Source organism: Bufo bufo, chromosome 1 (genome assembly GCF_905171765.1).
Source record: "Bufo bufo chromosome 1, aBufBuf1.1, whole genome shotgun sequence".
NCBI classification, from domain to species: domain Eukaryota; kingdom Metazoa; phylum Chordata; class Amphibia; order Anura; family Bufonidae; genus Bufo; species Bufo bufo.
Genome location: NC_053389.1, coordinates 421,734 through 449,634, shown reverse-complemented (window position 1 = coordinate 449,634; position 27,901 = coordinate 421,734). Strand labels below are relative to the sequence as shown.

The 27,901-nt window shown below is 48.6% G+C and overlaps 2 protein-coding genes across 2 annotated transcripts in view; both read right to left on the bottom strand.

The window, feature by feature from the left end:
* The window catches only part of LOC120986745 (carcinoembryonic antigen-related cell adhesion molecule 7-like), a 986,637-nt gene that overhangs the window by 734,373 nt on the left and 224,363 nt on the right, over nt 1–27,901 (bottom strand). The window lies entirely within an intron of this gene.
* LOC120986748 (guanylate-binding protein 1-like) lies at nt 9,438–23,931 on the bottom strand. Its single transcript, XM_040415463.1, has 3 exons — nt 23,877–23,931; nt 23,024–23,217; nt 9,438–9,788 (listed from the first exon to the last, which is right to left on the bottom strand). The coding sequence occupies exons 1-3, from the start codon at nt 23,917–23,919 to the stop codon at nt 9,618–9,620; spliced, it is 408 nt and encodes a 135-aa protein (XP_040271397.1). The 5' UTR covers nt 23,920–23,931; the 3' UTR covers nt 9,438–9,617.

Genomic DNA, 27,901 nt, shown 5'->3' with positions numbered 1-27,901 from the left:
AAAATGCACATGGCGCCATTACTGGGTGAAGGACCTTGTGACAAAACTGCTCCCATCCCTACCTCGGATGCGTCAACCTCTACAATGAATAGCTAGGATACGTCCAGTTGCACCAGAATAGGGGCCGAAGCAAAACATTCCTTCACAGCAGAAAAGGCTTGTAATGCCGCATCAGACCAAACAGAGAAATCGTCCCCCTTCCTAGTCATGTCTATTAAAGGTTTAACCACAGTTGAATAGTTCAAGATGAATTTACGGTAGTAGTTGGTGAATCCCAAAAACGCATAAGCGCTTTCAGATTTTTGGGTCGATGCCAGTCCAACACCAAGTGTACGTAGTAGAGGGACCGGGCGGCACAGCAATACACTCCCTTTTCAACACTTCAAGCACCGACACTAACATCTAGCGCACCACCCTGTCTTACACTGCAGTCTACGGTGCAACGCCACTCCAGACTTGTAAGTATAGATTCCAACAGTAGAATGATGAAAGATGTCATTGATAAAGTTTTTAAAAACCGCTGGAGTGTTGTTTAACCCAAAGGACCAGGTTTTCAAAATGACCCTCAGGGTTATTAAATGCAGTCTTCCACTTATCCCCCTCCCTGATCCTTACCAGATTATATGCCCCCCTCAGATCCAATTTAGAGATCACCTTGGCACTGACAATCTGACTAAACAAATCCGGAATTAAAAGAAGGGGGTAAGGATCACGGACGGAAATACGGTTGAGCTCACGGAAGTCCAGACATGGTCTAAGGGTACAATCTTTTTTTTTACAAAGAAAAACCCATCAGCCACTGAGGATTTGGATGGTCTGATATGACCCTTCGCCAAGCTCTCGATGATATACTCTCGCATAGCCTTTCTTTCGGGCTCTGAAAGATTATACAACCAAGATTTGGGCAGTTTATCTCCAGGAATAAGATTGACGGGACAATCATACTCCCGATGTGGAGGCAACTCCTGGTTACCACTCTCGGGAAACACATCAGAAAATTTGGAAATAAACGAGGGTACAGTTTTAGTGGTGACCACAGGGAAAGACGCATTAAGACAGTTGTCCATGCAAAAATCACCCCAATCGCGAATCTGTCTCGCTTGCCAATCGATGTTAGGGTTATGTTTGCTTAATCATGGTAAACCCAACACCAACAGAGCAGGCAGACCCTCCAACACATAACAGGAGACAGATTCCTGATGGAAATCACCCACTCTTAAATGGATGTCATTTACCACCTGCTACAGGCATTTTGGGGTAAGAGGTGCAGAATCAATTTCAAAGACAGAAATGCTTTTCTCTAGTGCACTAGTAGTCAACCCATGAAAGAGAACGAACTGTCCATCAATCAGGTTAACCCCAGCCCCACTATCAACAAATACCTCGATTTCCACAGTTTTGGACTCTAGCGCCACCTCAGCAGTCAGGAGAAATCGGGTACTACCAGTAAATGACAAAAGTAAGTTTTCTTGCTCCCCACCCACACCACCAATAGTAATTTGGGAATTACGCTTTGTTTTGTTTTTTTGTTTACACCTTGACGCTGAATGTACGGACAAATATTCACAAAATGTCTCTTCTTTCCACAACAAAAACAGACTCCCTTCATATGACCAGAGCTCTTACCAGCAGTCCCAGGAGTAGCTCGCCCTAACTGGATAGGCTCATCACAAGGCGTAACCACCAGTGTCTCTCCACCATAAAGTGTCAAAGAAGCCCACCTTATTGACAGTACGTCCTGAGGGTGAGGGTCTCCCCCTCAAGCGTCTATCCAGACGTACAGCAAGGGACATAGCTGCTTCTAATGACAGGTTTTTTCATAAAAGGCCAAAGCGTCCTGCAGCCTCTCAGATAGATCCTGACAGAATTGGCTATGGAGAGCAGGATCATTCCACTACGTATCCGTAGCCCATCTCCTAAATTCAAAGCAATAGATGGTGCCGATGGTGTTGGCGGTGTCTGCATCTGCCTGGAGTGGATCACCTTCATGTAGCACTTCCCACTGTTCTACAGTTGGGGCTGGCATCTCCTTCTGGTAATAGTGTGCTGCTGCTCGTGGTGGTGGTGGTGGTGGGCCTGGCCGGACCCATGGTGTTCGTCTCGGAGTTGCGGGCAGTCTCTCTTGTAGTGCCCCCATTTCTGGCCCTGGTGGCACTGTCTGGGGTTGGGTTTCCGGAACCGCTGTTGTGGGGTAGCTGGGGGTGGAAGCTGCCGAGGTGGTGCTGCTGGGCCAGTGAGGTAGGTAGTCCCCACGATGGGTCTTACTAATGTCCTGGCTGGTATAGTTTTCTGTTTCCTGCGGGAATCCTTATATTCGTCTGCTTTCCTGGCCGCTTCGGGGAGTGATGTAGGGTTGCGGTCCCTTACCCACTCTTGGATATCTGTTGCTAGCTCGTCATAGAATTGTTCCAGCAACAGCATCTGTAGTACGTCCTCCATGGACCGCGCTTTGTGGGCTTGTACCCATCCCAGGGCCACTCGGTGTAGTCGGCAGTCCCATTTAGCGTGAGAGTCCTTCTCGGTTTATTTAAGCTCCCTGAACTGCCTCCGGTACGCCTCTGGTGTTATGGCATACCGGGCAAGTATTACTTCCTTTACCCGGCTGTACTTCCGGATTTCCTCATCGGGGACTGTGATGTACGCCTCCGTTGCTCTCCCTGGCGGCCGACCTGCTAGGATGGGGAACCAATCTTCCGTATTTATTTTTTATGTAGGGCACATAGTCTCTCAAAATCCTGGAGGAGTGCATCTATATCTTACTCTGCCTCTACATATGTTTTAAAAGCCTGGTAAGGTATGTTAGGCTTACCCTCCTGTATCATTGTCACTGTTTGGCCTTTTTCTGGGGTTTTCTGGTTCCTCTGTCTCAGTACAAACTCTTGAACTTCTGGCATGGTTGAGGAGATTATATCTGTTGGGGGGTTTTCGCCATAAAACGACAGCCTGAATTGTAGCTCCCTTTGGAACTCAGACTGTTCCTGTTCGTTAGTCGAACCACTCCGTTCGGGAACCGAACCGCCCTCCATTCAGTATTCCGCCCTCACTTCTGTAACAAGAACAGTCTTTTTCTTGTTGCTGGCCGGAATACCCCTTGCTTCCAGGAGATCCTTTAACGTGGAGCACTTAAGTATAGAATAATCGATCTCCATCCGCAATCCATTGGTACTGCTGCCTTCCCTGTTACTTGTTCCCTTGTGAGTTCTGGATCCCACTGCTGCCACCAAATGTAGCGGAGCGCTAGTGCGACATAGGCTTTCTCCGCTGTTATTCCAAGGGTTACTTCGGGATCAAGTAGTTAGCACAGGAAGCACAGGATCAGTAGTAAATAAAACCATCCACGAATATCCCATCACTCTTCCCAATAACTGGACGACACACAGTATTAGGAGCAGAACACAGTTTAATGCCACATACTCTGCTTTTACGCAACTCTCCCATGCAAGGGAGACAACCACAGAAAATTATACATTCTTCAATCACAGACTGGTTACAGCGCACACATCCCCTCCCCTCAGCCTGAGAAGTAATCCAATCAACAGTACAGTTTAAACATCCATTGTAGCCAATGTGTTTCTACTGAACACCCAGACGAATGCTCAGCAGGTCACTGATTACTTTTTGTCTTACAAGTAACGAACCATAGGGAATTGAACATAATATTGCAACAATAAACGTTATGGACAGCCATAATTAAGGACGGTGGATAGTAGCCAAATGCAATCCGCTACACTATACAACCAGCCAAGTTGTGTCCAAGTGTGAAGGTTTCACCTCACTGCAGTAAAGTCTATATAGCTTAGGTAGCAGGATACCTTACTGACTCCAATGCTCAGCCATGCAGATTTCTGAACCTTCTTGTGTCCTTCTCTCTTTCCTTCCTGAGTACTGTAGGAAAATGCTTTCACTCAGTGGACAATCCTCAGAGAAGGTGGTTCTCTGGAACCTTGATCCAATCCTGTAATGAAGAAGCACATAGAGATGCTTCCTCCCTATTCTCTGCTGATTCACCATTGACTCTAAACTGAGCTAGGGGCAGATGCATGATCTTCACCCAAGCTTCCTGTAGGGGCAGTGCCAGCTCTGATTAACTCTGTCCTTTCCAGACATTACTATACTGGGTATAAAGAGCATAAAATGACATTAAATAACATGACAAGCATTAAACAGGAAACAACTTGCATGAACCCCCTGCTCTGGGGTACTGCACTAGTATAAATGGAGAAAGCTTGAAGCCATTTTCTGATGGTACAAAGCAGCTGCATGGATTTTTCCACCTTACTTTCCTTCGGGCGCCTAAATAGTAGTATTGGGAGCGAATATTCGAATAGCGAATTTTAATCGCGAATATCGCCACTTTGAGAATTCGCGAGGATTTAGAATATAGTGCTATATATTCGCATTTGCGAATATTCTAGATTTTTTTTTCATTTTAACCCATGATCCCTCCCTGCTTCTTGCTTGTGGACCAATGAGAAGGCTGCAATGTCTTTGTCTGAGCTTAGCAACATCCCTAGCAACCAATAGGAAAGTTGCCTCCCCCCTTACTATATAAGAACCTCCCCAGCAGCCATTTTCTGCTGTTTTTTGCAGATCTGAGAGAGAGAGCAGTGACATGGCTGTGCTCTGTGCTTTACTGTGTCATTACATTAGATAGTTGGTTAGCTTATATATATATATATATTACGGATAGTCAGTGTAGGTTAGATAGTGATACAGTGGAGCTGATAGGTTCTGCTGTCCATACATACATACTACAGACATAGCGCTGTGATGTCACAACAATACTTAGTGCACCAATCAGTGATATCTACTCAGACCTGATAAAATGTGAAGTTGCACGTATTGCAAGATATGCACATCATTAATTGCCGATTAGCGCAATCGTGAATATATTCCAGCACTCTATCTGCATATAAAGCTATCGTAATGTTCTGCTGTGCCAACCATTTTCTCCAGTCTCAGGAAACTTCTAGTAGCTTGAAAAATGTAGCAAAAGTGACCCACGCCTGTATTGCACGCGCAATACACGCATATTACATTGCCGATTTTCGTAATTAAGAAAATAATCGCAAATTCGCAAATTTATGACGAATATTTGCCCAAATATTTGCGAAGTATCGCAAATTCGAATATTGCTCCTGCCGCTCATCACTACAAACAGCTTGTCTATTGATTCCCTGTCTGTAGGGTGTCCTGCACCTCCTGCTGTACCCGGCCTCAGCAGAAGCTTCAAACACAGCTCCACTAATCACCACGTACTGTTCTGGACTCTTGAGCACCGGGAAGAAGGAGCGCTGTGCAGAGAAGTGGGGGGAAGGAAATGAAATATTTAAAAGCCACCATGTGAGGGATTATAGGAGTTGTAGTCGCTCTGGCCACACACCTTGAAGGCCTGCTCTGCCTGTAAGGTCATGTATATAACTCCATGTAATCTCCACAGATACCAATTCAAATAGCGCCCTCCTGCTCCACCAGGACCTAATGAGAACAGTATCTGTAGTATCCCAGAGCGGGCACTATCATTCATACACCCTGCTATTGTTTCTAATGGCTAACAAATAATGTCATCTGTGTACTTGATTCCAGGTCCTTTGATACTGCGCCTTAATAATATTGCTATGTAATTTATGTATTGTATTTCATGCACTGTGTCTGGTTCACCAGCAGGTGGCAGTGTATCTGGCAGAGAGATCTTTAGATAGAATGGAACTTACCATTACATTCTCCCCCTTTTTGCGCAGAAGTGGGCTAACCCTGCTTCCTACCAAGTGGGAGGTTGCATGAAGCTATAGTCAGTCCATAGGGGAGCTCCTCCTGCAGCAGGAGTCTCCCAAGGGAAGCAGCTCATAAATCTCCCTGACTGCTTAGTGGTCATGGACTGAGTATTACGAGGGGGTCAACAGCCAAAGGCACCCCACTCAAAGGTACCAGAACTGCCAGAAAGTCCAGCTACCAAAGCCAGAGATTAGCACAGCAGAGAAAGGCAAAGCAAAGTGTCCGAGCTGACCTGCCAGTGTACCCCAAAACCTGCTGGAGCCAGAGAAAGATCAAATATTGTCTGGATGCGAGTTTATTCGAGTAAAGCTGTTGAACTTTTAAAGCTGGGACAAACTCTTTAAGATGATGTCACTCGTATAAAGCAGGAGGGCGGGTGGAGCCTGTTGATAGAGCTGCCTCGCCTCTAATAGGGTTCGGTGCTCATCAGTCCCAAGTACTGGAGCCCCGATTGGTAATTCATGTTTATTTTTTACACCTAATTCCAGCTCCAAGAATTCAAGAAACTCAATGGGAGAAGATAAGCGAGGCAGAGCAATCATCATGTAACCTGTCCCCTGTACCCTAACAGGGAAATGGCTGAGCACGACACAGAAGCTAAACAGAGTTCTATTCAATGATGAGGAACTTTATTGGTTACAGCTGAGGTACAGATGTTTGATGGTTACAGTTCAAGTACAGATCTATAATCTTTGCAGTTCAGGTACAGACGTGTGATGGTTACTCTACTAGGAGGCACAGACACTTGGTGGTTGCAAATTGTATCAACAAGTGGCAGTGGTGGACACAGGAGTGATAGTCACTGCATGGTGGTCGAGGATTGTGGGGAGGGGATGGTTTGTGCACCTGCCTGTTACCGGGACAGTGTCTTATTACTGAGTGCACTCATTCATTCTGGCAGTGCTCCCTCTCCCAGGCCTGTCCAAACCATAGGAGGGGGGGGGGGGGGCAACTGCCTGAAAAAGATACGCTAAAATTAAACTTCATTAATGATACAGATAAAATAAGTGGTCAACCACAATATAACTCTACTACAGGCCGGGCATGGGGAATGAGGGGCATTTTTCAGAAAAAAACATAAACGCTCCTCTAATCCCTGTCCCGAAGAAACGTTGCTGCTGAATTAGCACCAGCCGATGGTTGGTAGGATCACTTTTGGGCAGGTGCTGCTCTCCTCCAAACCACCATAAAGAAGGATCGGGCAGGTTATCAAAACATGGACAACCTGGAACATCTATTCTTATGGCTCTATGTTCTGCCGTTCCTTTATTACTTCCACTAGAAGTTCTGAATGAATTGCTAGCAGTCTGCAGTAAGGGTACAGAGGGGCGGTAACCAGTTGGGGGTGTGTCCCTGCACAGACTCTATCCAATCAGTGCTGCCATTATCAGACTGTGCAGGGACACACCCCCAACTGGTTACCGCCCCTCTGTACCCTCACTGCAGACTGCTAGCAATTCATTCATAACGTCTAGTAGAAGTAATAAAGGAACGGCACAACATGGAGCTATAAGGATAGATGCTCCAGAATGGTAATTACATGGGGAATGCCTGAAGATAATAAAACAGGCGTCACAGGGGTGGTGAGAGGTCCTCTTTAATGAGCAGTGCCGGAGGCTTTAGCTGCACGCACGCCATCAGAGGCACGCAGCGTTCTGCTACTTTGTCATTTTGTGATCCTTAAAAGTGATTTATGTTCTGACTGCTCCTGAGGAAACACAGGCCTGGTCCCGATGTAGGAACGCATCGAGCAATGAATAAGAACTAGTATAGTAGTGAACTGGGCGTTTGTTAGGTTACTATATCAGGGACCACATTTACTATATCTATCTATGCCTATTACTAACCTATTGAGGGGCGTTCCAGGCTCCCCAGTAACACACTGGGGCACCTACACTCCCAGTACTGGCACATGGATGGTGCACTATCCTATGTAGAACGATGTTCCACGTTTACCTGACACAATACTGGGGCACCTACACTCCTAGTACTGGCACATATAGGGGTCCATGTTTTGATAACCTGCCCGATCCTTCTTTATGGTGGTTTGGAGGAGAGCAGCACCTGCCCAATAGTGATCCTTCCAACTATCGGCTGGTGCTAATTCAGAGGCAACGTTTCTTTGGGACAGGGTTTAGAGGAGCGCTTCAGTTTTTTTCTGTAGTAGAGTTATATCGTGGTTAGCCACTTATTTTATCTGTATCATTAATAAAGTTTAATTTTAGCGCATCCTTTTCAGGCAGTTAACCCTTCAATTTCTGGTACACGCATACCACAGTTTTTTTTGCTAAATTAATCTGTCCAAATCATGGACTAATCAGTGGACGCCTCCAGCGTTCCCCTGGTAGCAGCCAATGGTCACAATGTAGGTATAGAGGCAGTGTGGGAATCACAGGAGAACTGGTGCCTACAGTCGATGTCCCGGAGCTCTTTGTAAACGACGTTACAGGTGATAAAGTTCTCACTGCTGCAACATTGTAACATAAAAAAGACATCCGTCCGCTGTGTGCAGAACCGCGGGTAGTCGACGCTCCTGGTGCCTTCTGCAGGGGGTCATCCGTCTTACGGATCCCTCCAATGGAACAATGTGAATTGTCCCGCGGTCTCGCTACACCCCTTCATCCTTCTCTGCTTGATTCTGCCCGAATCCTACTGGGGATCAAGGACACCTTGTCGGCACATAAATGATGAGTTTATAATGTAGCCGGTCGGGGGAGAGCGATGGTCCATTTTATGCTTGTGAAAATCTATTGTATTTTATCAAAACGTGCAGCACAAGGAGTCTTTGTCCTTCATCCCCCAGGGCAAATTTGGTCAGAACCAAAGACCTGAGATTGTGTTGAACCCAGGGAGTTTGGAAGAGCAAAAGAGGAAGAAGTGGAGCAGTGCTCCTAGAGACCACCAGAAAGTTCCTTCCACTGGATATACAGAAGGATGACCACCTGCAGAAAGCACTAGGACTGTGTACTACCTGCGAGACTGCATAGAGGGAAGAGAACAGCCGGCTCTTCTCTCACACCACGTGGCTTCAGCCACAGACTCTGTCATATATATATATAGCTTATGTAATAGTGACACCTAGTGTCAGCAGTGAGCGCTGCAGCGTTAACACAACATATAAAGCATATAGTAATACAGCAAAAATAAAGCAGGGTGAATACGGATGGTGCAATACACACAAAAAGTTGTGATGTGGGTGTAAAACGCACCAAGGCATTAATTGCCAGACACTAAGGGAAGATTATACTTATGGTGTAAACACTGATAGATTATATTTCTTTATATTAAAGAATACTTGTCAGCAGGATCAACCTTATTGAACCCAGCATACTGTCTGGTGGGTGTGATCCTGCTGACTAAAATGATGTCTGTCTTGTGAAAATCAGCTGTGGTGTTCCAGTGAAAATGCAAATTAGGGTTTCACATCCAAAGAGGGGCGTGGCCAGCACAAAAAGGCTAAGGGGTTGAAGGGGGGCCTAGGCCCCGCCCCTCTGTGCACTGAAGCCCTCGGTTTTATAAAGATCGAAGTTATTTTTTCTCAGGAACGCCGCAGCGGATTTTTAACAAGACTGGTAGCATTCTAATCAGAAGGATCAACCCTACCAGACAGCATGTGGGGGTTAATGCTGTTGATCCTGCTGACAGGTGCTCTTCAAAGTAGATGAGTAAACGTGTATTTCTTGTCATTTATTATACTTGGCTACAAGATATGTGTAAAGGAGCACTCTGCATAGCGCAGGGTCTGAGGTAGGTGCCACGACTTGAAGATCTTCGAATCCTCGGGTCATTCCTCCCCCTCTCAGGCCCTGCACTAGGCCTACGGCATATACTATATATTCCTCCTATAGAAGCACCTTTTTTACAAATTTCCCTAATTTCCCGGGTAATATGGTGCTGATGATTTCTCCCATTAATGACGTGGGCTCGTTGTTCTCCACTTGTAGTCGCTTGATCTCGTCCTCCAGCGATTGACATTGCCTTTTGAAGCCCCCGGCCAGCATCTCTTGTTGTTCCTGCAGAGACAGAACGGAAATGATGACTGCATGATGGATGTAGGTATAGGGAATAATAGGGGGCACCACTGGGAGCAGTACAGAGGGGAGAGCATTATAAATAAAGAGTGAACTGCGGGGGGACATAAAACAGAGGGGAGAGCATTATAAATAAAGGGGCACTACTGGGATAGCATTATCACTACTGGTGGGTGTGAGGGATACCACGCCTCGTGCCCGATTGACGTCACCTACGTCGAGCTCATGGGAGGCGGTATGGTCACTTGTTACAAAAGCGTGACGTTACACCCTCCAGAGGAACAGGTAAGGTCAGCTTGGTACAGTTTACACATACACCTCCTGTCCACGCGGGCACAGAAAGGCAACAAGCTGAGAGAGCCTTTTCATTGCCAGCGTGAAACAGCCCGGGTAATCTGCCACCAGCTTCTCGTTTGATATAAGCCCGGTCCGCTAACGGTATTATATAGGGTCAGAAACCAACCCGCTGTAGCTTATAACTAGGCCGAAACACGGACGTGGGGATTCGTGATCGAGATACAAGACAGCGCAGGATTAAATTATATATTTAATCGCCGTAAGGGCACACTAGATATAACACTATACACACAGAATATATACAGTGGTCTGAGGTTATAAATACAGGTAATATGGTACACACAGGATTACACAGAGCACAGCTCTGTTACCGGGTATATGAACGGTCCTTTGCTGTATTCACATGGAGGGCAGTGATGTCAGCTGTTTCCAGGTCTCTCCAAACACATTTGCACAATGTAACCCCCTTTCAGAAAAAGACACGCCCGCTTGCTGGCACAAGCCTTTTAACCTGTAGCCAGCCCCTCCCCTACCAGCCTCTGGGAGTGGTCCCCTCCTCCCTGCTGATCCTGGCAGCTCAATGACCCACAAAAACCTTTAGGGTTCATAGCTCCAGACCAGAACGTCACAGGGAGATGGTTCTGGGACCAATAGATCTGGGTTCAGGCTACAAGTAGAGTCCAAACATGGTACCGTTAGTTGGTTTCTGTGGGGAGATATGCACATCTCCCTTCCCTGGCATCCCACCACCAAACTAAAACCATGGGCATGTACATCGTGGCCACCGGGACACAAATATGTATATGGTTTACGCTTGTGATGACCGGGCGATTCATAATTCTTTATAAATTGCTGGTTCCATGCTGTCAGCTAGATTTGATTAAACTGGGGAATGGCTTAGACCCCCTGCAGGGAGGTTTTCCTGCAGGATCTGTGCTGTCTGAATGGAGGTGAAATGTAACCAAATGTGGCCTGCTAGTTGTTTTCTGCTGTCTGGCTGCGCTTTGAAGCCCCCCTGTGGAGTTTGATTTCCTCTGCTTCTCCTGGAGCAAATGGCAGGAATGAAATCATACTCCATATTCCTCACAGTGGGACGTCTAGGAACACTTTATGGACCATCTGTATGGGACTGTTATTTCTGTAGTATAGTGGGGGCACTAAGGACACAGCGGGCGCAGTATTGGAGGTAGCAGTAATATGTAACACAGTTGGTGCACCAGGAGGAGAAGAATGATAGAAAAGTGAGGAATCTAACATGTCTGTGCGGTAAACACTACAGAGATGAGCTGTGGCTGGAATACTTTGTCATGGTGGTCTGGTCCGAATGGAGAAGATGAGAGAAGAGAATATCTACATGAGAAGAGACATCACTGGATGGAAGAGGGATGTAATGCATATGTAATGTCCAATACGAATAGACCTTCAGCAGTAGGGCTGGGATTATGGGTTAGACAGAGAATTTGGCACCAGGTGGGGGTGCCATTTCAGTTTTCACCTCAGGCAGTAGAAGAGGTAGAATTGGCCCGACCCACAACTTTCAACTGTATCTGCGTCCTAAACACACAGATACAGTGGTGGACATAAAGGGAACAACTCCCGGGAATATCGATCCCTGGCTGGCTGTCCTAATTAGGGCCCCAACACATAACTCTCTCCAGGGGCCACATTATGGTTGGTTTACCTCATGCTGTCCTATTACCTATGTTTATCATGGGTATAATCAGTGACAACTAGGGATGAGCGAACCCGAACTGTGGGGATGAGCGAACCCGAATTTTGGGGTGTCCGTGACACGGACCCGAACATTTTCGTAAAAGTCCGGGTTCGGTGTTCGGCGCTTTCTTGGCGCTTTTTGAAAGGCTGCAAAGCAGCCAATCAACAAGCGTCATACTACTTGCCCCAAGAGGCCATCACAGCCATGCCTACTATTGGCAAGGCTGTGATTGGCCAGTGCAGCATGTGACCCAGCCTCTATTTAAGCTGGAGTCACGTAGCGCTGCACGTCACTCTGCTCTGATCAGTGTAGGGAGAGGTTGCAGCTGCTGTTAGGGCGAGATTAGGCAGTGATTAACTCAGCAAAAACAATTAATTCAGTGATCGATCTAAAGCTGTGGATTATTGAACTGCTGCTATTTAATTGCTCACAGTTTTAGGCTGCCCAGAGCGTTTTTATGTCACTTTTTTCTTGGGTGATCGGCGGCCATTTTGTGTCTTGTGGTGCGCCAGCACAAGCTGCCACTAAGTCCATTTAACCATCAATAGTGTGGTTATTTTTTTGCTATATCCTACATCAGGGGCTTGGCTGTGCTTGCTATTTTATTGAGGGGTTAAATACAATTGCCAAAATAGCAGTACCCTAAATCTGGTGTTTCAGCTGTCGCTAGCCAATTGTAATACTGTCTGCTGTCTGGCAAAGGATATATTTTTGTTCTGGGTTGAAATACAATTCCCAATTTAGCAATTCCCTAAATCAGTGGTTTCTGCTGTATCAGGCCAAGTTTAAATCGATCCATAAAAGGGTATATTAGATTGAAGGTGCGGATAGTGTCATCCTCAATAACTTCACACGCTACCGTGCATCTCCAAGTTTAATTCTGTCCGTAAACGTATACCTGTCACCCAGCGCCTAAATAATAGGCCTAAAATTTATATTCAGCTAAATCAGTGTTTATTGCTGAGGCTGGTCAATTCATTTAGTGTCCGCCAAAGCACAGTTTTTCTTCTGGGTTGAAATACAATTCCCAACTTAGAGCAGAAACCACAAATTTAGGGAATTACTATCAGGCCAAGGTTAAATCTATCCATAAAAGGGTATATTAGATTGAAGGTGCGGATAGGGTCATCCTCAATAACTTCACATGCTACCGTGCATCTCCAAGTCTAATTCTGTCCGTAAAAGGGATACCTGTCATCCAGGGCCTAAATACTAGGCCTACAATTTATATTCAGCTAAATCTGTCGTTACTGTTGTGCCTGTATTAGTGTAATACGGTACCTAAATAGATAGCCAGACAGTGTTAGGTGTCTGTAAAAAAAGGCCTGAATTTGAATTCAATACATTGGGCCAAATATTTTTTTTCTTATTGTGGTGAACGGTAACAATGAGGAAAACATCTAGTAAGGGACGCGGACGCGGACATGGTCGTGGTGGTGTTAGTGGACCCTCTGGTGCTGGGAGAGGACGTGGCTGTTCTGCCACAGCCACACGTCCTAGTGAACCAACTACCTCAGGTCCCAGCAGAATTTACAGCGATATTTGGTGGGGCCCAATGCCGTTCTAAGGATGGTAAGGCCTGAGCAGGTACAGGCATTAGTCAATTGGGTGGCCGACAGTGGATCCAGCACGTTCACATTATCTCCCACCCAGTCTTCTGCAGAAAGCGCATGAAAACCAAGCCCATCAGTCTGTCACATCACCCCCATGCATATCAGGGAAACTGTCTGAGCCTCAAGTTATGCAGCAGTCTCTTATGCTGTTTGAAGACTCTGCTGGCAGGGTTTCCCAAGGGCATCCACCTAGCCCTTCCCCAGGGGTGGAAGAGATAGAATGCACTAACGCACAACCACTTATGTTTCCTAATGATGAGGACATAGGAATACCACCTCAGCACGTCTCTGATGATGACGAAACACAGGTGCCAACTGCTGCGTCTTTCTGCAGTGTGCAGACTGAACAGGAGGTCAGGGAGGAAGACTGGGTGGAAGACGATGCAGGGGACGATGAGGTCCTAGACCCCACATGGAATGAAGGTCGCGCCACTGACTTTCAGAATTCGGAGGAAGAGGCAGTGGTGAGACCGAGCCAACAGCGTAGCAAAAAAGGGAGCAGTGGGCAAAAGCAGAACACCCACCGCCAAGAGAGTCCGTCTGCTATTGGCCACCGCCATCTGGGACCTAGCACCCCAAAGGCAGCTTCAAGGAGTTCCCTGGCATGGCACTTCTTCAAACAATGTGCTGACGACAAGACCCGAGTGGTTTGCACGCTGTGCCATCAGAGCCTGAAGCGAGGCATTAACGTTCTGAACCTTAGCACAACCTGCATGACCAGGCACCTGCATGCAAAGCATGAACTGCAGTGGAGTAAACACCTTAAAAACAAGGAACTCACTCAGGCTCCCCCTGCTACCTCTTCTGCTGCTGCCGCCTCGGCCTCTTCCTCCGCCTCTGGAGGAACGTTGGCACCTGCCGCCCAGCAAACAGAGGATGTACCACCAACACCACCATCACCTCCGTCACCAAGCATCTCAACCATGTCACACGGCAGCGTTCAGCTCTCCATCTCACAAACATTTGAGAGAAAGCGTAAATTCCCACCTAGCCACCCTCGATCCCTGGCCCTGAATGCCAGCATTTCTAAACTACTGGCCTATGAAATGCTGTCATTCAGGCTGGTGGACACACACAGCTTCAAACAGCTCATGTCGCTTGCTGTCCCACAGTATGTTGTTCCCAGCCGCCACTACTTCTCCAAGAGAGACGTGCCTTCCCTGCACAACCAAGTATCCGATAAAATCAAGTGTGCACTGCGCAACGCCATCTGTGGCAAGGTCCACCTAACCACAGATACGTGGACCAGTAAGCATGGCCAGGGACGCTATATCTCCCTAACTGCACACTGGGTAAATGTAGTGGCGGCTGGGCTCCAGGCGAAGAGCTGTTTGGCGCACGTCCTTCCGCCGCCAAGGATCGCAGGGCAACATTCTTTGCCTCCTGTCTCCTCCTCCTCCTACTCGGCTTCCTCCTCCTCTTCTTCCACCTGCTCATCCAGTCAGCCACACACCTTCACCACCAACTTCAGCACAGCCCGGGGTAAACGTCAGCAGGCCGTTCTGAAACTCATATGTTTGGGGGACAGGCCCCACACCGCACAGGAGTTGTGGGGGGGTATAGAACAACAGACCGACGAGTGGTTGCTGCCGGTGAGCCTCAAGCCTGGCCTGGTGGTTGTGTGCGATAATGGGCGAAATCTCGTTGCAGCTCTGGGACTAGCCGGTTTGACGCACATCCCTTGCCTGGCGCATGTGCTGAATTTGGTGGTGCAGAAGTTCATTCACAACTACCCCGACATGTCAGAGCTGCTGCATAAAGTGCGGGCCGTCTGTGCGCGCCTCCGGCGTTCACATCCTGCCGCTGCTCGCCTGTCTGCGCTACAGCGTAACTTCAGCCTTCCCGCTCACCGCCTCATATGCGACGTGCCCACCAGGTGGAACTCCACCTTGCACATGCTGGACAGACTGTGCGATGACTGGGCCTCCATGCGAGACCTATGTGCCCTGTTGCGCTGTTTCGAGTACTCCACCAACATGGCCAGTGGCGATGACGCCGTTATCAGCGTTACAATACCACTTCTATGTCTCCTTGAGAAAACACTTAGGGCGATGATGGAAGAGGAGGTGGCCCAGGAGGAGGAGGAGGAGGAAGAGGGGTCATTTTTAGCACTTTCAGGCCAGTCTCTTCGAAGTGACTCAGAGGGAGGTTTTTTGCAACAGCAGAGGCCAGGTACAAATGTGGCCAGCCAGGGCCCACTACTGGAGGACGAGGAGGACGAGGATGAGGAGGAGGTGGAGGAGGATAAGGATGAAGCATGTTCACAGCGGGGTGGCACCCAACGCAGCTCGGGCCCATCACTGGTGCGTGGCTGGGGGAAAACACAGGATGATGACGATACGCCTCCCACAGATGACAGCTTGTCCTTACCTCTGGGCAGCCTGGCACACATGAGCGACTACATGCTGCAGTGCCTGCGATACGACAGCAGAGTTGCCCACATTTTAACGTGTGCGGACTACTGGGTTGCCACCCTGCTGGATCCACGGTACAAAGACAATGTGCCCACCTTACTTCCTGCACTGGAGCGTGATAGGAAGATGCGCAAGTACAAGCGCACATTGGTAGACGCGCTACTGAGAGCATTCCCTAATGTCACAGGGGAACCAGTGGAAGCCCAAGGCGAAGGCAGAGGAGGAGCAAGAGGTTGCCAATGCAGCTGTGTCACGGCCAGCTCCTCTGAGGGCAGGGTTAGCATGGCAGAGATGTGGAAAAGTTTTGTCACCACGCCACAGCTAACTGCACCACCACCTGATACGGAACGTGTTAGCAGGAGGCAACATTTCACTAACATGGTGGAACAGTACCTGTGCACACCCCTCCACGTACTGACTGATGGTTCGGCCCCATTCAACTTCTGGGTCTCCAAATTGTCCACGTGGCCAGAGCTAGCCTTTTATGCCTTGGAGGTGCTGGCCTGCCCGGCGGCCAGCGTTTTGTCTGAACGTGTATTCAGCGCGGCAGGGGGCGTCATTACAGACAAACGCAGCCGCCTGTCTACAGCCAATGTGGACAAGCTGACGTTCATAAAAATGAACCAGGCATGGATCCCACAGGACCTGTCCATCCCTTGTGCAGATTAGATATTAACTACCTCCCCTTAACAATATATTATTCTACTCCAGGGCACTTCCTCATTCAATACTATTTTTATTTTCATTTTACCATTATATTGCGGGGCAACCCAAAGTTGAATGAACCTCTCCTCTGTCTGGGTGCCGGGGCCTAAATGTGTGACAGTGGCCTGTTCCAGTGGTGGGTGACGTGAAGCCTGATTCTCTGCTATGACATGAAGCCTGAATCTCTGTTACGGGACCGCTCTCCTCTGCCTGGGTGCCGGGGCCTAAATATGTGACAGTGGCCTGTTCCAGTGGTGGGTGACATGAAGCATGATTCTCTGCTATGACATGAAGCCTGATTTTATTACAAGACCCGGAGGCTTGTATTGCTATTCTCCTTCTTTACTTCTGACCAATAGCAGCAAAGAAAATAGAAAAATATTGAAACATGTGATCAGCCCCTCCCCATAGTCCCCCTATAACAGGCAACACCACCTGCAAAACCTCCTCTTTCTTTGCTGCTGACCGCAGAGATAAGTATTGGGATTTACTGTTTCATGTCATTGTGACTTACATATATATATATATATAGATATTGTTTGTTTTGTTTATCTTGACTTGTTTTTTCCCCCCTTTAGGGCAATTTGGGCCATTTATTGATATATATATATATATATATATATATATATTTTTTTTTCATTGCTTTCATTTTGTGTTAGCTTGGGTTTCCTTTTTATCTCCTCGCCTGTTTGGCTTTTAGGAGGTTAATTTTGCGCCCCTTATCTGTATTTCGTTCATCCCCTGTTTGCGCTTATTACCACCTTACTGTGCCCTTTTTCTGCTCCCCCTCCCTTATCGGGCGGCTCTTTTTCCCGCCGCTTACTGTACCTCAGTGCGGCTGCGGCGGCTCTCTCTGTCTTCCTGGCAAGCGCGCCCGAGATCTCGCGAGATCTCGGGCACTTCCGCCTGTTGCGTCATCGCATATCGGAGTTCCTGCCGCATCGCTGCCGTCCTCGGTCTTCCTTTACAGGTTTCTTCAGCGTTTTCTTCTTTTACTGGCCTGGGGCAAATCCCCTTTGCCAGCCTTCCCCATCTAGTGTTCCCACAATAAAAATAATAAATACAGCAGTCATCTATAATATATAATTGCCAGCATGCCTAAGGATGTGCATACTGCCCAGGGCCCTGCAGAGGAGGACTTTCCTCTAATGGAATTAACCCCTTCGGGGGAAGATGACCATGCCCCGATCCCTGGTGATCATGGTACTGATTTTCAGGCGTCAATATCTAGCGCCATAGCTGCAGCCATGGGATCTATGACATCGGTCATATCCCAAACTATTGCCCAGGCCCTTGCTGCCCATCCAGCTACCTCTCAAACCCCGCAGCCAGTCATGGTGTCCTCACCCACCGGGCCAGGGATTTCTGCCTCCAGAAAAAGAAATAATAAGGGTGATGATGTTTCCACCAATGTTGGCGCGATTGGTCCGCGCAAGAGAGCCTGTACGCGTCAGGCAGAACGCACGCGCAATTGGAAAAGTGCTAGAGCACTACAGGAATTGGATTCCGACTCTGAGGTCGGATCCGAGGAGGAGGCTATGGATGACGCCTTTGAGGAGGCAGAGCAGGACCCATCAGGGGTCAGGGATGATAACCCCCTACCCGGGTGTAGTTCCCTAATGTCCGCTGCAGAAGGAATGCCTGCATCTTTAACGAACCCCTCTGGGGAACCCTTGTTCGACCCAGATTCGCTCCACCACCCCCGTTCGGCTGAGTGGTTACCGTTGGAGCACGTCTCCAAATATTTGGAGGCTAGAGTGCGCTGCCCTCTTTCCAAAGAGGCTCGCAATAAGCTTAGGGCGGAATGCCCCAGACCTGTCATCCCTAACAGGGTATGCGAGACTCCTGCTGTCGACCCCAAAATGACGCAGTTCCTCACAAAATCCGGATGGAACCCGCGTAGGGGTCTGGAGTCGGCGTTAAGGTCATGTCAGGATAAGCTCCTTGACATCTTTGGGCCGCTAGCTAAACTTTTTGACTTGGCGGAGGTAGCAAAAGCAGAGAATAAACAGGTTGACCCTGTGGAATTGCGCGAATGGGTACAACGTGCCATTTGCATAGCAGGGAATGTAAATACGTCCCTGGCTATAGAAAGGCGGAAAGCCATTCTTTTCAAAATCAAACCCAAATGATCAAAACTAGCTCTTACGGAGGCTGGTAAGGAGGCCCAGGGCCTTTTATTTGGAGAACCTTTCATTAAGGACCTAGGGAGGTTTGTGGGGGCTTTCACCGCCCTAGACAAAGCCCAAAGCTCTATGAAGAGAGTCTTTCACGGTAGGGTCTCTACCAGGGACGGCAGCTTCAGGGGCCGCCTGTCCGGCCGTGCCCAGTTTCAGTCCCGTGGTTCGGGCCGAGGCTCCTTCTCTCAGAGATCTACCTTCCAGGAGCATAGACGGGAACCGTCATCGTTCTTCCCTTCACGAGGAAGTTCCTGGCGTCCAAGAGGATACAGAGTGAATCCTAATTCCAGACGTCCCTACGGTGAGTCTACCAACTCATTTCAGTTCTTTAAATGCTTGTGTAGGGGGCAGACTACGTCTTTTTTCTCCAGCCTGGTCCCGTATCACCTCAGACCAATGGGTCCTGTCCACGGTCAGGGGTTTCCACATCGAGCTGACGTCTTCCCCACTGTCCATCCCACCTCCACACCCTGTGGTGCTGTCAGCGGAAAACCGCATACTGGTCGACTCAGAACTGTCGGATCTTGTCCGCAAAGGAGCCATAGAACCGGCCCCTGTGTCCCCTTGCGTGGTAATCAGCAATATATTTCTAGTGGCAAAGAAGGGGGGGTCAACTTCGACCCGTTATCAATTTGCGCGCCCTCAACGAGTTTGTCCGATACCGCCATTTCAAGATGGAGGGCATCCATCTCCTTCGGGACCTTCTACAAATGGGCGATTGGATGGTCAAGTTGGACTTGAAGGACGCTTATCTTACTGTCTCAGTAGAGGACGCGTCCAGGAACCTTCTCTGTTTCTCTTGGCAGGACAGGATTTGGCGGTTCACGTGCCTCCCTTTCGGCCTCTCTTCAGCTCTCTGGTGCTTCACCAAGCTGATGCGCCCGGCTATGGCATGGTTACGCAGTCAAGGAGTTCGCCTCATCGTATATCTGGACGACATTCTGATCATGGCCCAGAATCGATCGGTACTGCTGAATCATCTTCGTTGGACCATGGATCTTCTGTCGGATCTAGGTTTCCTCATCAATCAGGAGAAATCCTGCCTCACCCCGTCTCGCGAGATGGAGTTCTTGAGGTTTCTGGTGGATTCCACGGCAGGAACACTCAGCCTACCTTCGGCCAAGGTTCGATCAATACGGAAGGAATTGTGCAAAGCCAGGTCATCTTCCCAGATCCCTTTGCGCAAACTAGCCAGGATCATAGGTCTGCTGGCCTCATCTATCCAGGCGGTTTTCCCGGCGCCGCTCCACTATCGGACTCTTCAGCGCCTGAAAATTTCCCACCTACGGGCGGGAGCTTCCTATGCGGATTGGATCTCTCTGGACGAGGAGACCAAGGAGGAGCTTTCCTGGTGGATCCACAATTTGCAAGCTTGGAACGGCAAGGCTATCTTCGGCCATCGTCCGGATTTCGTGGTGGATTTGGATGCCAGCCTGTCGGGTTGGGGAGCTCACTGCGAGGGGATCACAACTGGAGGAGGTTGGTCAGAGGCCGAGGCAGGGTTCCATATCAATGCACTGGAACTGTTGGCTGGATCATTCGCGATCAAGAGCTTCACGAGAGACACGGCCAGATCCTGCATCCAACTACGCATGGACAATGTGTCTGCGGTGAGGTACATCAACGGCATGGGCGGAACCCGTTCCACCATCTTGTCTCGTTTGGCGAAGGATTTCTGGGACTACTGCCTAGACAGGGAGTTGATTGTTTTGGCAGAATATCTTCCAGGCGTCTAGAACATTTATGCGGATTGGAGTTCTCGGTATCTATCAGATTCCAGCGACTGGCAGTTAGATCCAGCGGTGTTCCGTTCCTTAATGTCAGTTTGGGGTCCTTTCTGCATCGACCTGTTTGCTTCCCGTCTGAACTCGCAACTACAACGCTTTTACAGCTGGCGCCCGGACCCGGAAGCCGAAGCGGTGGATGCGTTCCTGCAGGATTGGTCCAGAGATCTGCTCTACGCGTTTCCTCCATTCCAGCTGATTCCCAGGACCCTGATTCAAGTACGACGTTATTCGGCGGATCTAGTGCTGCTGGTCCCGTTTTGGAACTCCCAGTCGTGGTTTCCCCACCTTCTGGAGATGATGATAGAGATCCCGTACCTGCTCCCGACATCTCAGACTCTCCTCCGAGGACCGAATCACCAACTACATCCTCTTCTCTTAGACGGATCCCTGCGCCTGCTGGCATGTCGGATTTCAGGGGACCCTGGGAGGTCCCAGGAGTTTCGGGAACAGCTAGACTCCTTTTGGAAAATGCATGGGCCCCAGGCACCAGAAGATCTTACAGATCAGCCTGGGGATCTTGGGCTCGCTGGTGCGTGGCTAGGGACTTGGATCCCGTATCGGCACCTGTGACGGAGATCTTGCATTTCCTATCTTCTTTATTTGACCAGGGCAAATCTCTGCCTCTCATCAAGGTTTTGATGGCACTCCGGCGGGACAGCATCCTTTAGTATGTCGTCTCCTGCGCGGTTCTCGGATGTCTCGTCCTCCTAGACCTAGATTTTCTGCCACTTGGGATGTGTCTTGTGTCCTTTCCTTTTTATCTTCTTGGCCTCAGAATGCGGACCTTTCCCTAAGGCAACTGTCGGCGAAGCTCGTCACCCTTTTTTGTCTGATTTCATGCAAGCGGGTTTCAGACGTCCGGGCTTTGGACTATGATGCCCGTTCGTACACCCCGGATGGGGTCTCCTTTGACATCTCTAGGAGGACTAAGACCCACATACGTTTGGTCGCTTATCCTGCTTTTACCGGCCTCGCCTTCACTTTGTCCCGTGGCGTGCCTCAAGGAATATGAAGCTCGCACTTCTCTTCATCGGTCGCGAGAGTTGCCTCAGCTCTTCCTTTCTACCATTCGTCCGTTTGCCCCAGTGACCACTCCCACGCTGGCTAGGTGGATGAAGTGGATCATGGAATTGGCGGGCGTGGACACTTCTATTTTTTCGGCGCATTCCGCTAGGGGGGCATCTGCTACCTCTTTGGCGGTTTCTGGCGCCAGACTGGAGGACATTTTGAAATTGGCGGACTGGTCCAGAGTATCCACGTTTAGGGAATTTTATTTTAGGCCAGGTCCTCACGCTTTCTCATCAATTATTGAGAATTTATCTTAACTTTGAACTTGCAATACGAGCCTCCGGGTCTTGTAATAAAATCAGATGATTTTCCTATTTCATGACGTAAAGTCATGATTTTATTAAAGACACGGAGGCGAGTATTGCCCACCCTATGTTTTTTCCCTCCCTATGTTGGGGTTTTAAAATAGGAATGATTTTGACTGTGTATCATTTGCATATTGCTTTAACTCTATGATTTTTTTCCTGAGTAGGTTTGTCGCAACCATTTGCTTGTGAATACAATGTAACAATTTGCTTCTATCATGGTTCTGTTTTTCGCCTTTTTTTCAGGTTGAGATCGGCCTACTAAGTGGTATCCTTTGGTCTACATCTTGGTTCGAAGGGTCGGCAGTTTGGTTCCAGCCGATCCTGTGATGTGGACAGCTTCAGGAGATTCTTCAGCGTTGTTCCTGTTGTTCCAGTTCGCTTCCGGATGGATGGCGCTTTGTTCCCAGGCTGTTCCGGTTCCTGGTTGGCGGTTCAGCTGGACTTTTTTCGGTTTGGACTTACAAAGAAAGAGGAGGTTTTGCAGGCGGTGTGGCCTGTTATAGGGGGACTATGGGGAGGGGCTGATCACATGTTTCAATATTTTTCTATTTTCTTTGCTGCTTTTGGTCAGAGTAAAGAAGGAGAATTGCAATACTCGCCTCCGTGTCTTTAATAAAATCATGACTTTACGTCATGAAATAGGAAAATTATCTGATTCTCTGCTATGGGACCTCTCTCCAATTGATATTGGTTCATTTTAATTTTAATTGATTTCCCTATCCACATTTGTTTGCAGGGGATTTAACTACATTTTGCTGCCTTTTGCAGCACTCTAGCCCTTTCCTGGGCTGTTTTACAGCCTTTTTAGTGCCGAAAAGTTTGGGTCCCCATTGACTTCAATGGGGTTCGGGTTTGGGACGAAGTTCGGGTGGGGTTCGGATCCCGAACGTTTCCGGGAAGTTCGGCCAAACTTCTCGAACCCGAACATCCAGGTGTTCGCTCAACTCTAGTGACAACTACTTTTCTGTGCTCGGAGCAGTTGTCACCCCCCCATCCCCCACTGACTTAGGAACATGATAGAGTGTAGATTACACGGGCTGTAGTGGGCGGCAGAGAGCAGAAGAGTGAACTGCTCCTCATGGAATATGTGGAGGTCGGGCCGTCCCAGGAGGAGGACATGAGATCTGTTACCTTGAGTTTCTCTCCTATCAGCCACTCATTCTGTTCCTTCATCTTCTCCCTTTCCTCCAGCATTTTCTTCTCCAGCATTTCCATGTGAAGCTTGTAATTCTCCTGCTCCTTCTCTTGGTTCCTCTTCAGCTCCATGTTAGCTTTTTCCAGGATCTCCTTCTCTCTTGCTGCGGCTTCAGTCTGTGATCGCTGCTCTGGAGAAATAAATGGAGACGGGCTGATGTTAGAATATTTGAATAAAGTTAACTCTAGACCTCTGTATATAATAAAGGATAACTCTAGACCTCTGTATATAATACATCTCACTAGAGAACCTTTTGGAAGGGTTTCCCTATGAGTTAGAGTCTGACTTTTTGAAAACCTCCCAGGACAAGGGAATAGTCAAGCCGAATATTCATCCGTAGACAGCTGTTTCGGGGCGTTCGCCCCATCAGTGCAATGTTAACAAGGCTTGTTAAACAGTCAGACTTTGACTCACAGGGAGCCACTTCCACAAGATGGCGCTAGCGAGATGGTTCTCCTTCCCTGGGAGATACCTCTTTGCATATTATTTTCCCATGGAGCATTGCCTACAAGTCTCCATACACAGCTGGTCTCTTAAAGGAGAGCTAGGACCCTGCCTAAGCTGCGAGACCACGGGTGACACAAGGTCTTTGGCCTGGTTTGATTTCAGAGGTTAGAAGAGTCATTATCTAGATGGCATCTTCCTGAAATATGGACATTTCTACCAGACAGGCGGTTGATTGGTTCTCATATGCGTAGAGAATTCCCTGTTACATTGTATCATTACAGGTTCATGCGCAGAATTGTGGACCTGTATCTCCTGTCCCCGCAGCCGCGCTGACATCTTACCCAGCCAACTTCTTTTCTTTTTCTTCTAGAGTTTTATCAGCCATCAAAATGGTGGATCCCACGGTCTCCTTCTCTTGAGGAACTCTTGTAATATTTCCAGAGACCTGCGGAGAAATCAGACAATGATACAGATACGTTACAGACAGAATGACTGATCTGCAGAACCCCACCAGACGCTACGGCCTGGAAACTTCTCTGGATGCGGGGACTTCCACCTTGGCAGATCTGCGGCCTACTGCGGCCAAAGAGCACATGGTTGGTGGCCATATTTTGGCAGGGCAGAGCTTGTAGCTGCTGCTTGCCCCACCCCTCCAGTACCAGGGGGCAGATCTCTGTGGTCTGGTCGATTTTAGAAGGAGAATGGAGACAGAACTCGTGGGGTACCACGGACAGGTTGGTGGATGTGACTTTTGCCTGCACCTGTCCTGCTTCTGGTACACAGGGGCGGACTGGGAACTTAAAGTGGCCCTGAAAAAAAATACCAAAAGTTGCCCCGTTTTGTAGTCGGGTCCAAACTGATGGAAGGCGGGGCCAGCAATACCATATTGTAGCACATTATACCACCCGACAGAGCCAAATACCACAGACCATCACAAAATACTGCTGCCAGCACAAAAACATCCGCTGGCGTCCGTGAAGAGGTGACCCCTGGGCATTGGCCCACCGAAATTTCCCTGCAAGGTCTATGGCCAATCCACCCCTGTTGGTACATCTGCCAGGATGTCGATGGACGTATCTTTGTTGCGGTCTGCGGCTGCTGGAGTCTTCCCTAAGGATTCCCAGGTGAGACTAGGTCGGTCCAGGCAGGAGGTTTGAGGGAAGGGATTGCGTGCACCATTGGAGGTTTCTGGGTCTGAGGGTTTGATACAGGAGTTGCTTTAGGGATGTTGGCCTCTTATCTCGTTGTGGTCTGGTGCTGGGGTTTTCCTGCAGCATTTTGATCCCCTGCTCTTCCGTCAAGGGTTGTTGGGCAGACAGGGTTGCCCGTAGGGGAATCGGTGGCTGTGGTGAAGGTTCCAGTATCAGTGGCTAGTAGTGGAGGGAAGGCCGCTACTGTGGAGGATGTTAGGCTGCCGGATGCGGTAATCGGGGAAGTGTATGTGTGCTTTGAAGGGCCCTTGAGGGCCCATTTGAAGCTTGAGGTTGGGGAAAAGATTTGGAAGAATGACTATGTGGAGGTATTTTCGTTGCTTCCCCTGTAAAAGTTTAATTTGGATAGGGTGTAGCCGGAAGACAGTGGGAAGGAAGAGCAGAAGAAGCAACGGTATTGTTTGATTCCGTGCACTTTCTTAAATTGGCTCCAGGCGTTTGTGGTGGGGGAGAATTCTACGGAGCACTGCTCTGCCCTCCTTTGCCATATGGATGCCATTGGGATCACAAAGACATTAGTCTTTGGATGCATTTAATGATTTAATGGTGGTGCCGAAGGTAGGGCCTCAGTCCTTTCGTGGAGCAGCCAGGGGCTTCTCAGCAGCGGAGTAGTCAGCTGGTGGGCAAAAAGTGTGCTGCTGGCAATACAACGAAGAGTACTGTAAGTTTGGTTTCTTACATGTCGATGTGGCGTTTCAGTGATCATGGCGTTTCGGCAGGGCACTCTTTTGGCGAAGACGAATATTGAGACAGCATTTTGTTTGTTGCCGATTCATCTGGATAGTTTCCATTTGCTTGGTTTTCATTGGGAGAATCGGCTTTATATTGTTTGCCTATGGGCTGTGCAAATTCCAGCCGGGTCCCGCGTGTGCTCGGCGTTGTTACACACCATGGAGCAAGTAAAAAGACGGTTATACCACAGTTATATTTTGGGCGATAGTTACTGACACTGTTAACATGGAGAGTCAGTTGCCTGAGGACAAGGTTACGGTTTTGCTTTCGGAGGTTGCTTTGCAACGGAGAGCTAAGAAAGTTAAGCTTCGGCGAGGGCAGTGTTAGGAAAGCTTAACTTTGCCTTTCGTATTCTGCCAATGGAGTGTGTCTTCTGCAGCTAGATGGCCATGGTAACGTCAGAGGTGGCGTCTCGGTTCAATTTTTTAAGGCTGTTGGTGGATGTGGGGGCAGATTTGGATATCTGGGAACCCTTTTTGTATAATGGTCGAATGGTCTGAATAGAGGTGGCGATTTCTAGTGTGGATTTGGAGCTTTATACAGATGCGTGGGGTTGTCCTTTAACTCCGGCATGTCTTTTTTGGCTGTCTCCAAGAGGGTTGCTGCGGTTGCCATTTGGTTGCATTTGCGGGGGTTGGCTTATGTGTCTAAATGTTTTTTACTGGTCCAGACATTGAAGGCATAATGGTGGAGGGACACTTGGCACCACGTTTCCGTTTCGATGTATGAGGTGGTATGAGGCTTGTCCGGCAGCTTTTTTCAGCATTTTACAGAGCATTTAGGTTTCGGAGTTGGTAGTGAGTAGTCATTCACAGGTTCAGAGTTTGCTTCAGGAAGGTGTGGTCGTTGGTCCGGAAGGTTTGCAGTGTTTAGCACGGAGGTCGAAGACTGATCTGGAGGGTAAAGGGGTTAGACATCCTTTGGCTGGCACCGTGGTATGTCCGATTTGGTGTGTGGAAGAGTTTTTGTGCAGCATCGCCCAGTGGAGGCTGTGCCTTTGTTAGTACATCGAGATGGCACTGCTCTGTCTTGGTTTCAGTTTGTGGCAGGGTTTCCTAAGTCTTTGGCGGCGGCAGGTTTGCTGGCTGGGGAGTTTGCTTCTAATGCCTTCTAGTGGAGGCAGCTCGGTGGGGTTAGGGTGATGTGGCATTCATGTGCATTGGATGATGGGAGTCCACATGTTTTCATTCTTATATTCATCTTAATTTGCTGTGATGTTTGTTCGGGGTTGTTGCATTAGGGTGTTTTTAGGAGTAGTAGGTGGGATCCTTTTTTGCATGATTTGTGATGCCGATATTTTTATTTTTTTCTGTTTTCAGGGTCCTCCTCATGTACTGGGGGTCCTTGTTAGCTGATGTTTGGTGGGAATGGACGACAATTGGTTTTTGACAACAGTGTTTAACAGGTTTGTTGGATTGGCCTGCGTAGTTCCTTATGGGGTGGGTTGCTGCCCGAGTTTCGGATCTATGTCTCTTGGGATAGGCCCAGGGGCGGACTGGGAACCTACAGTGGCCCTGGAAAAAAAAAACGAAAAGTGGCCCCATGTTGTTGGCAGATCCAAATTGATGGAAGGTGGGGCAACAGAAGCAGGCGGGGGTCAGCAGTACCTTAGTGCAAAATACTGACCCATCAGAAACATATACCACAGTGCAGCACCATATATTGCCCCAAAAACTGTTCTTCTGTGGTGGCCATCAATAGATGCCATTTTCTGTCTTCCTCCTCCAGTTCTAATTAAAATAAAGAGCAGGAGGCTTAAGAGGTCAGATGCAGGCCATAGCAGTTGAATTCAGGAGGGCACCTGCGGTTGCTGGCCTGGTACATGAGTACCTGATTCTCATAGCTTTAATTACCACTGAGAAATCATTATTACCACTGAGAAATCATTATGTACCCGGCCAGCAGCAGAGACGAGGGCTTGGGTGACCCTCTGGGCATCGGCCCACCGGAAAATTTCCCTGTAAGGTCTATGGCCAATCTGCCCCTGGATAGGCCCCCTGATATCTTGTTGATCCACATAGGTGGGAATGATATAGGGGTCCGTCGATCAGGGGATGTCATAAGGGATGTTAAGTTGGACTTTTTGCACTTATGGGTGGACTTTCCGGCTTTGTTACTTATCTGGTCTGATGTGGTGGCTCGGCGGTCATGGCGGTTCTCCAGGTCTGTTGATTGTCTTAATAAAGCTCAGGCAAAGTTGAACAAGGAGATGGGGCATTTTGTGTTGCGCCATGGGGGGTTTGTGGTACATCACAGGGAGCTGGAAGTGGCGCCAGCTCAATTCTTGTGGGTGGACGGCGAGCACCTTAATGATGTGGGTATGGATTTGTGGTCCTTGGAGCTTCAGGGAGGTCTAGAGAAAGCCCTGAAGGTATGGCAGGACAAACAAAGGTGAGGTGTCACCGATGTTCGTTTGTTGAAAGG